The sequence below is a fragment of the Camellia sinensis genome, chromosome 14 (genome assembly GCF_055761805.1).
Source record: "Camellia sinensis isolate YWXY chromosome 14, ASM5576180v1, whole genome shotgun sequence".
Lineage (NCBI taxonomy): Eukaryota > Viridiplantae > Streptophyta > Magnoliopsida > Ericales > Theaceae > Camellia > Camellia sinensis.
The window spans coordinates 78,821,310-78,832,539 of NC_138974.1; the positions used below are offsets into that span (position 1 = coordinate 78,821,310).

At 34.2% G+C, this 11,230-nt stretch overlaps 1 protein-coding gene across 9 annotated transcripts; it reads right to left on the bottom strand.

Annotated features, from left to right (window-relative positions):
* Positions 1-1,301: 1,301 nt before the first annotated feature.
* On the bottom strand, positions 1,302-10,953 carry LOC145806706 (DNA topoisomerase 2-like). 9 transcript variants are annotated; one of them, XM_082904324.1, is made up of 12 exons: positions 10,213-10,953; positions 9,839-9,888; positions 9,350-9,385; positions 9,065-9,258; positions 7,072-7,253; positions 6,625-6,975; positions 5,101-5,195; positions 4,878-5,007; positions 2,839-3,000; positions 2,014-2,145; positions 1,842-1,913; positions 1,302-1,608 (listed from the first exon to the last, which is right to left on the bottom strand). In XM_082904324.1, the coding sequence occupies exons 6-9, from the start codon at positions 6,638-6,640 to the stop codon at positions 2,921-2,923; spliced, it is 321 nt and encodes a 106-aa protein (XP_082760450.1). In that variant the 5' UTR covers positions 6,641-6,975; positions 7,072-7,253; positions 9,065-9,258; positions 9,350-9,385; positions 9,839-9,888; positions 10,213-10,953; the 3' UTR covers positions 1,302-1,608; positions 1,842-1,913; positions 2,014-2,145; positions 2,839-2,920. The 9 variants fall into 9 exon arrangements, with proteins under 9 accessions (XP_082760450.1, XP_082760453.1, XP_082760454.1 ...); XM_082904327.1 differs by lacking the exons at positions 1,842-1,913; positions 2,014-2,145 and having other exon boundaries at positions 6,625-6,717; positions 9,175-9,258; XM_082904328.1 differs by lacking the exons at positions 1,842-1,913; positions 2,014-2,145 and having other exon boundaries at positions 6,625-6,717; positions 7,072-7,211.
* Between the last annotated feature and the right edge of the window lie 277 nt (positions 10,954-11,230).

Sequence of the window (11,230 nt, forward strand, 5' to 3'; positions counted from 1 at the left end):
TACTATGATGTGGACTCACCAACCTTCCACTAGTACTAAATGCTGACTCAGAAGCAACAATGGATATAGGAATAGCTAAAATATCCCTAGCTATTGCCTGTAAGGTCGGATACTTTGGTCCATTGCCTTTCTACCAATTTAAAACATCAAAACTTGAAGTTCTTGGCAAAACATCATCTTCTAGATAATAGTCCAACTTTGATCTTACATTCTTCATTTTTTTACTTCTCTTCCTACTAATAAACAAATCATACTCTGAAAAGGTCTCTGTAACAATTTCAAGATGAATAGAAGAGTCACCAACAATATCGGTCTCCATTCCAACTCAGTGCTGATACTCCTGCAACAAATCATAACAAATTTGACAAACCCTATCAACTTCATCTTCAGTTTTGTCTCCGTAAATTTTTTCAAAATAAAACTCCAATACACTCATCTTATACTTAGGATCAAGTTCAATAGCAACTCCATTAACACCATGTATCACTAACCAATATTTATCAATTTTTTTCGCCATTTTTTATGCCATTATTCTAATCATTTCAATTTCACAAGAGAGCCATTGAGATAGTGTCATTCTAATCTCACACAAAGCTGGGAAATAAACATTGGTTGTGGGATACTTAGTACCAGAAAATAACTCTGTGATAGAAAAAAATATCTTAAACTTCCCACTAATCTCTCTAGCAAACTTCCATTCTTCTTCCACTACAACAATTAACACTTTTAGCAACAAAAAAATTGGTCGCTAAAAGTCTATTTTTGGTCGGCAAAAGTTATCCGCGACCAATTTTTTTAGTCGCTAGTTTGGTCGCCAATTGAGGGTCGGCAAAAGTAATTCGCGACCAAAATTTTTGTTGGTCGGCAAAAGTTGGATTTGCCGACTAAATTTTTGGTCGCTAAATATTTAATTACCGCGACTAATTCATTTTGTCGCTAAAACCCTTTGGTCGCGAAAAGTCGCCTTTTGCCGACCAAATTTCTTAGTCGCCAATTGACACATTTCGCGACCAAAAATTTTGGTCGCCAATTGTGACATTGTGCGACCAAAATTAGTTTGGTCGCCAATTGTTACTTTTCGCGACCAAAACTGTTGGTAGGCAAAAGTGAGTTTCCACGACCAACAAAGTTTTTGGTCGGCAATAGATGTATTTTTTGCGACCAAAACTCTTGGTCGGCAATTGCCATTTTTTGTGAAAAAAAATAATTTATTGGTCACGACTAATAAATTGGTTGCCAAAGCAGGAAAACAATACACTTGTAATATTTAGCGAATTCATAATCAAAATAGGACGAATTCATAATCAAAACAGGTCTTATTATAAAATTTTCTATATCCAAGTTTCAACACATAACTCAGCAGTAGCAATATTGATTCCAAAAACAAGGAGCAATTCACAAAACCCTATTCTAAACCCCAAAAAACAAAAAACAATTCATTCCAACAAAAATTTAACATAATCAGCATCAATTTCAAAAAAAAAGAACATCTGGTGTTAACAAGGTTGAGTATTGTTGTTCTTTTTTATGTAGGGCATCCAGCTCCTTTTTGGCCTCTGCAAATCTCTCTTTGTCGTACGCGTCAACAAGGTAAACTACAGAATCTACCTGCATGATGATCAAAAATTATATACTATTTGTGAACAAAATTCAATAAGCGCTGTCATATAAATGAGCTGTGATTTGTCCTTTTCGTGCCTTGACAGTGAAAAAAACTAACAGCAATAACAATAACAGGATGGAAAATTAAATCGCTTTGGTCGTATAATCAATTATACATTGATGAAAACACTGAAGGTCAAATAAAAATCATTCACCAAAACTTAACATGCTTTACTTACAACATTTGCAGATTCATCATTTTCCAAATATATTTCGGGATTTCACCAGACATGTTGCAGTTTCTCAAAACCCTAAATACGAAAAAAATTAATAAAATTAAACTCAGGATGAAACTCACCTGTACACACTATAAATATTGAACATTATAAATTATATAATCATCAAACATACAATCTTACTAGCCCTGTAGTATTGCTCAAGGTAGGAAATTCCTGAGCCATCCCATTTTGGATACAATCTTATTTTGGATGTCGCGACTAATAAATTGGTCGTCAAAGCAGGAAAACAATACACCTGTAATTCCTAATAATTCATTCAATCCATAATAAACCTATAATTTTAATGCATCATTCAAATTAACTTAATCATTAACATTCGACACAATACATAATTCATTAACATTCGACACAATACAACTATTCTAAGTTTTCATTCACAAGTCACATATATCTAGCATAACAATTTGAAACATAACAATTTGAAACATAGCTTGATGAAACCCAATTAAATATTTGCAATAACATTGCAGAGCTCGTGCATAAAGAACGGCAGTGTCAGCTGGTGTTGGTTTGGAGAGAAGCTAACAGATGCACAAATCTATTGGCCAAGGAAGCTATTTCCTCATCTATCAATCAGGTCGCAAATACTGAGATAACAGCCCCTCTTTTAGTTGTTTTTTTCCCTTTTTTTTTTGGCTCCGGCCATCCAATATCTAAAAAAAATTCTCAATCCTGAGTTGAGCAGTTCATTTTCTCCTTCAAATATCCTCATCACAAAATGCGAGGAAAAACAAGGTTTAATAGTTTTGGTCTGTGTCCTACAATGCTTTTAATTGTTCCACAACTAAGTATATAATAAATGAATTTTATTTTTATTTTTTTAACTTTCCTACAAATAAGGCATCAAAAAACAGTCCAGTTGTATGTTATCTAGATTGCAATCTGGACAGCACATCCAGCAAAAGGGAAAAAACAATGTTCTTTAAAAGCGTCATACCTGTTGAGGGTACTGCGCGTAACCAGGGTATGCACCATATGCATATAATGAAGGATCATGTGTAGTCCCATAACCATAGGCATCATAACCTTGTCCGTAACCATAATAGGTGCTGCTCCATTGACTTGGATCTGTTTGCTGACTCCAAACACCAGGTAATTCCTACAACATAGTATTAAAAAATTGTGTAGTAATTAGCATTAACTGAATATTCTTTTAGAGACCAGAAACATCATTTGGCAAAAAGTAAGAGTCTTTTCAATTACACCTCATTACATACCAATCATGACTGCCAAACAACAGTCAAATCATGAAGATGTCAATACCTTTATGAAAATCATGAACCTTAATAATGTCCTTTCTGGCTTTGACATAGAGCATCAAATTTAAAGCAACAGTAGGAAAGGATAAATTGTAGATTATAGGTGATGTTGTGCCTGCTCTGATCTATACTTACTACACTACGCAATTACTGGTCTATACATTGATTTTCAAAAAGTCTTTGATGCCATGTTTGAAGCCTCATCCCACCCATCCTGTACATCAAAATTTGGAAAGAAAACCAACCCAATCAAGCACCCCTCATCCCGTACAGCCCAACCTCAGTCAAACTCATAGATTCACACTAGCGAGAATAAAAGATGAAACTTTGCTCAACTGACATAGGAGCCTACAGGCATGAGTAACTTATTCTTTTAATCAACATTATTTTGAAAGGGTTTCTGTTTTATTGTCCTTGTGGATTCAAGGTTATTCCTATGGATTCAATAAATCACATCTAATCTAAAATGATATCAAGCCCATGTTGTCTACTAGAACAATAATTAGTTCCTTCCTCCATTACCACTGTGTCAATTGGTGTCAGAACGAGGTCTTCCCCGAGGGGTAGTTCATAACCATGGTTGCCTTCGGACAGGTCGTAGCCCGAGCTCGTGGACTTTTCTTATCATCAAGATTATAGGTATCATGAAAATTTACCTAAATTTAGTGGTGGTGAATATTTTAAGATATTCTAGATTGGATACTAGATATATATATATTGAAAATATGAAAATTCCAAACAAATAAAAGTAGAGGTTTGTGTTATTAAAGCTTACAGGTCCTGCACTTTGGTGATAGTTAGATTTGCAATCATCAAGAGAGCAACAAGGCAAGGTGCGTATTCGTTCATGGTCAAGAATGAAAAGGCATATAATGGAGATTTTTTTGCCATGGAATTACGAGCAATTATTGGAGGAAAAATACAAGCCTAAGCACCATACTATTAATACTTATGTCGAAACCATCCTTGAAGGGCTCACATTTGAAGACAAATCTATATTGTCTCGTGTCCAAGAAATAAATGAAGAAAAATTCTTGAAAGTATACCAAGAAAAAATCCAAGACATTATTGCAAAAGTTGGAAGTCTTGTTACAGAAAGTGAAGATTCGTCAAACAAAAAAAAAAAAATTTGTCAAATTGTAAGATGAGATCAAATTATGTAGTTCAAAATATTCACCAACTGATGGCTTAATAACAGAGGAAAACCGGAGGGCTACCACAGCGCAGAAGTTTGTTCTTGTATTATTGGGCAGTGCAATTAAAAACAAAGGTGTGCAACCACTTTTTGACTATGCTCTTAGTTATTTTCCTTGTCCTACTAAAGTGTACGACCTTGACCGAACTAATGAAAAGAAGGGTTTTTAAGAAGATGCCAAAATTCCTTGCTTAAGTAATTTAAGAATTCAAGGAATTGTTATTTCCTAAAAGAACTAAGAGAGAATGCACATAGATGAGAGCAAGTATCCTTTATGTGACATATGCATTCAACAATCATCCCAAGAGGAGTTACACTTTTCCAAAGTCAAGTATGTGAAAAGATTATCCTTAACTATAAGATAGATGCAGACAAGCTCAAACGTATGAAGTTTCGATTCATAGTAAATCAAGGGTGAGGTTTTTTTTCCTAAAGGGAGAGAATGATGTAAAACAAGAGTTTCAAAAAATTGTATAGTAATTAGCATTAACTGAATATTCTAGAAAAGGATCTTCCTTTGACCTGGTTTTAGGCCATCAACCATTGAAGGAATTGACCGTTGAAGATCTGCCATAGAAAACAATATAAGCTCTTTGTTGACAAAATCACTGTACTTGATGACCTTCTCCTTCTGATCAAGGTAAGTGCCAGGCTGCAAATCACATAGACAAAGAAAGTGTTATTAGAAAAAGAACAATTACAGAACACCTTAGATTTTATGGAAGAAAGAAATTTAACTTCCAACCTCAAACTGTCGGAGCCAATTCTTCCTTGCTTCAATTTTCTTCTTACTGAAGACAAGCTCAATTGCTTCCCCATCTTGCTCATGATCACCCATTTCTGTTGTATAAAGAGTTAATTGTACCACATATGGCTTTTACTTTTGGTTACATCCTTTTAACTCCTAACCCTTAAAATCCACTCAACAGATTCTCTCCTTGCCACCATTAACTTTTGGTTACAGCCACAATGCATGCTTATTTGCAAGTCATCCATTTTATACCCATGAATAATGGCCTAAATGAGTTTCGCATTGTTGCAACAAAAAAAAAAAAAAAAAAAAAGTGCAGAACATGGTTCTGCAGCAAATCTAATCACCTAACTAATATTCCAAGCAACCAAAAACAGATGGTCAAAATCTAAGAATTTAATTAGAGGAAAAAAATGCAAATTAATATGAGCAATATTGAATTGAGGACCCGAAATTCCCTATTGATGGGTGATGCAAAAAAGTGTTGAAACTATATCCTATAAATAATGTTTGAGTGAAACACATTCTGTTCTATAATCAATGTTTTAAAAACCAGAATGGAGTTTAAAGTCTTTCAATAAGTGGAGATGGCAGTAGACTTGAAGAATTATTTACTAGTCAAAGAAAACAAAATAAAAAACAGAGTGAAGTAAATTAGCATTTCCTTAAATGGATCTTGTGGCACCAATAGGGCTATGAACAGTGCACTAGATCAAGGTCATCATAATTTGTCTTCAAATTATTTCTCATCTTTTTTGCTAATTATGTTTGTTAATAGGCATTTTGATATCAGCATGATGCCCCAAGTCAACCTAGTTACTTGGGTGGTTGGCCAACTAAAGGATTGGTAGACAGTTTGGGTTGAATGCATTGGCAACTAAGCAACATTTTATTACACAGCAATAGCATTGACTTCAAGCAAATACAAACATAAATTATTGTAACCACATCATGTTTGCCTATATAAATGCCATTTGAACAATTTTGTAAAACAATTAAAACTCAAATGAGACATGACCAAATAATTGAGAAAAGTCAGAGTTTGAAAACTGCATGTACCAACTTAAACTTTTCACTTTTAAGATACGCATGTGTAAAGATTGTAAAGTCTGTACTTATCCCAAAAAAAAAAAGAAAAAAAAAGAGAAGATTGTAAAGTCTGTTTATTTTCCCCTTTCAATGTTCTATATGCTGTCAAATTTCAACCTATAAAATATAAAGTTCTATTAAACTTAAAATTTCAGCTAAAAAAATCTTGTTTAAAAATTTACCAACCTTAATTTAAAATCTGAAGAGTTGATATTGTATAATTCTTATCAGAAGTACAAAAGGCAACTAATTTCTTATAAACCAATGAAGCAAACAACTTACATCTAAATGAAAGTATTGTAAGCCAGTGAAGTAGTCAACTTACAACTAAATGAAAGTATGTTCTATGCAATAACTTTTAGTCAGCAAAGGTTAGAACAGCAATTTATGAATTAAAATATTACAACTATGTGACAGTTTGAAGGTTACCTAAGTTGCATCCCATAAGATACTTTTTGGAGTCACAAGAAGCTCTCTCTTATTCTTCGATGGAAGAGGGGAACCATCATTAGCGGTCTCCTACTGCAACCAAGGCAGAATAACACCATCCATTTCAATAGGAAGAGAATTAGATCCTGCTGTATTATAAATTGTTTCTGTTTCCCTAGAATGTGACACTGCATCTCTAGTCTTTGTTACTCCTAAAGTCAAACTTGCATCACTCCTTTCTCCATCAAATAAAGAAATTTTAATATCTTCAACATTTGAAATGAAGTCCTCAAAATATTTCTTTGCTTCTTCAGTCAATCGTTTAGACACCTTATTTCTGTCATTACTCCTCTAGCAAATTGCAGAATAGAACACTTTATCATCACTACTCTCAACAAGGACTAAAGACAGATCCTGCAGTTTACACATGGAGATTGAGAACCATACCTTTCAGGCCCGGGATGGTTTATCCACAATTGTAGAGCTCTTTGTATTAGGAAGCAATTCTGTTACAATTTAGATAGTTCCCTACCACGTTGCTCCTCCAAAACTATCTCAGCTAAGAGATCTTGTTTATGCCTTTCTGACTGGAAAATTTGTGGAAACTCAACATTTCACTACTTCAAGTCCTTAAAAAGCACAGAATAACAACATATCTTTCAAAGTTTGCTCATCTGTCAATTGCTTCAATATTCTGGAAACTCACATAAAACTGTCAATAACAAACTATCCCTCATTCAACTTAGTTTCACAAGATGGTGCTTCAATGGTGATCTAAAATTTATTATGTTATGTTTGTTATCATCATTTCATGAAAAGCAATGTTAGCAATATATTATGTTTAAAGTCATTTGTCAAAAACATATCTCTAACACAACACTATACAATTGTGATCATGTATCAAAATTTTACAATTAGAAAAACTAATTTATTTTTCCATCATCCAATAAAAAGAGATTTTTTATCTGTTCAAGTGTCCTAGACTTATAGTCAAATAAGCAATTTTACGGCATTAGCTTTTTCAGACGCTATTAATTTAAGAAGTTAGTGCTCAAATCAGTGGCATGGCATAATGATAATACCTATAATAATGGATAGAACATTAACGTAGCAATAATATAGTAGTAGTAGTATTATATAATAATTAAATAACAAGAACACAATATTATGTGATGTTACTATATTGTATATATTAATTAACTAACAGTTATTATAAAGAAATAAATAGACTTTGTTATGCATGACGATGTTGGTGTTTCCCCTAAACCCAAGACTTTTTTCTTCTTTTTTTTTTTTTTTTGGGTGAATAAATCATAAATTAAAACAGGAAAAAATACAAGATTACAAGGGGGCATGCCCCAAGCCCAAACATGACAAAACAACCCAGCAAAAAAAAATAATAAAAATGACAAAACCAACAGAAGAAAATAAAACCAACTAAAACCCAACAAACAAAAACAACCCCTACAAAAATGGCCACAGTACATGTGAGGCAATAGCTGCAGAAACAGCGATACACACTCACAAACAACACCTAGACAGTTGCTAAATAGCCAGCAAACAGAGCTAGCAGCAGCAAGGCAGAATCAACAGCAGCAAGGCAGAGACACACACTCACACACGGCACCTGGGCAGCTACTCATAGAAGCTAAACTAAAGCATACACATCACAATCCTGTAGAATTTATAGATAGTAACAGCAGGCAGACACGACACCTGGACAGTAACAGCTCCATTCTTTATAAAGAAACAAAGCATCACAACCACCTACAATACTTGTGTTTACTCTTTTTTGCTGAAAACAGTGTAGTTATTTAAATAAAAAATAAGAAAAAAATGATAATGACTAGTATTGTTTACTCCATCTGATAGAATTATAATTTCACCCATGTATTAATTAAAAGTAAAAACTAATTAATGCCTAAGATAAAAACTTGCTCATAGATGACATTTCATCTTTAAAAACAAATAAAGATTAGCATTTCATGCAATAGTTAAAGAATTAAATATTATCTTTTATTTTATTTTTATTAAAGTATTTAAACAGGATAAACAGTATATAAACTTTATAAATGGAACCATTTAAGTGTAGCGAGATAAAATGTAAAATGGCCAAGACTATGTAAGGAATATTTGGTTATTTGAAAAAAAATAAAAATAAATGGGTAATTCCACGAGTTAAATAAACTGTGGCCAAACATTAAATATTAAGAGGTCACATATATATGATTTCAAAAAATATGCATGGCAACAAGTAGCAACAAAAGTAGCAAAACAACTGTAAGCATTAGGAAGTAACAAAACAAAAGCTAAATTATCCATACAAACATTATAATTCATCAAAATTAAAGACAAACTCAATCTCCAATTTGTCATCATTATAATTGATCAAAATGAAGGGTAAACTCTTAGTTTCTTAGAACTACTGAGAGAGACATACTTGGACAGTTTGTCAATGAGGTCTCACATTCTCAGTTCCACAAGAACTTCCTCTAGGACTGGTCCTTGATTCGTCAACAACATTAACAAATACAATTGGAAGGTTGTTACCTTGAAGTTTTTAAATGATAATTTTTTCAAACTTGGCAAGCAACACCAAATTTCTTTCCATTGTAACTCCTGTGAGAGTGTCTCCTGACAATTGAAACAAAAATTCACTTGAAACCAGCTAAAATTTAAGAAGCAACAATTTGGAAGAGGCTAGAATGGTTGTTTAGATACTCACATATTGACCTGTTGCATCATGATCCATGATCAACGTCTGAAGGTTTGGACATCGTTTAAAAAATATAGCAAGACCCACCAAATCAGTTTCAATATAGTTTGTTAGAAATCATAATCATAAAGGTCCCTATCCAAAAATGCACACCACAAATTTTTTTTTTTTAAAAGATTCTATCGAAGCAACACTTATACAGCCAATATACAACACAATTGCTTCTCAAATCTAAACGAAATCGCTTGTCACTTCAGCAGCATATTGTGCCTTATATTGAAAACCCCTCCCATTTCTTATGCATCTTCTAACCTCTAACTTCATATTTTAGACGTTCAAAATTGAATGTTTAATTTTGAACTTCTAATCAGCAGCATTTACAAGTTAAACCTGAGATCATCAGCTAAACAGTTTGGGCAAATGCAGTGTCCCCTTAGATTTATAATACAAAATTAACACTTTTAAATCAATTCAAGGTTAAAGGGCAGTTAGGATTACCAGGAGAGCGAAAAGTAGAACAACCAATCCGAACAAATAGTATGCTTAATCTGCAATTAAAATTTGACAAAATTTAGAGCCCTAGCAACAACTTCATGCACATGAACTGTAATACTAATCAATTGAAGGTTTTTCACTTTGACATTTTATCAAACACTTGGTGAATATACTATATAACCCAATTTCAACATAACCCATTTCCCTGAACCACCCATCAATGAAAATCTCTTATTTAGCATATCAAATTCTCATTAAAAAAAAATTAACATCAATCAATTAAACCCTAAAAGAACAAAAAAAAGTTGACATAAAGACAAAGCGAGAGAGATCAGAAATAGATGGAGAGAGAGAGAGAGAGACGCGCACACACATACCAGAAAGACAGAGCAAGAGAGATCAGAAATAGAAGCCCATGACTTATCAGGAGCCGCATTGTCTACAGTTGAAACCACATTCAACTCAGGATTCAGGGCCAGAGGATTTTGGCCTCTGCCTCCCCTTCCTCCACGACCACCTGACCCAGATTGACCTCTAATAGGTGTGTAAACTTTCGAATCAGCCATACCACCACCAACTCCATGAGAATGGACACTCCCAGCCATCGGAAGGGCATCAAGCTTTGATACCAGATTTCTCGCCCTAGCAAGAAAGAGGCTGTCCGGGATATACTTATTCGCGATCTACAACAGCTTCCTCACTCCCCTCTATTTCTACGTTGTCTGACCACCGAGATTGGAGAAGATTTAGGGCAAAAGCTGTTAGGGTTGAAGTTTCTTCTTGGATAAGATCACATGGGATCAGATCCTCCCGATCCACACCAGACATGGAAGCCTTCATACGATAAGCTCCTCTCTTAACTCTTCAAAGGGCTTCGACTGAGTAACTCGCCGAAACGGATCCCCCTGTGCAACCTCCACCGAAGCTAACCCCAACGATGCAACCCCTTTCTCTCTTTCATTCATCGCCATAATATCACTCGTCAACCCTTCCATAGATTCCACAAAGGAAGAAGGGTTCAAATCGGCCTCACATACACAAAGGCTACTCACTGGTTCTAAATTTTTTTAATTTTTTTTTTTGTTTCCCAGGAACAAAACGACGTCGTTTTTTGATTGGCGACCAAATTTTTTTTGTCGCCAACCTAACCCATTTCCCCCCTCTATGTTTCAAATTTCCCTCCACAAACTTTTGGCGACCAAAAGATCAAATTAGTCGCAGAAAAAGTACCTACGCCGACAAACTTTTTTAGTCGCCAAATCTTAATCCACGGCGACTAAAATATTAGTCGCTAAAAATACAAATTTGGCGACTAATTTTTTTTGGTTGCTGAAAATAAGTTTTTGGCGACCAAATTTTTGGTCACCAAAAAATATGTGACCTTCCGCCACCAAA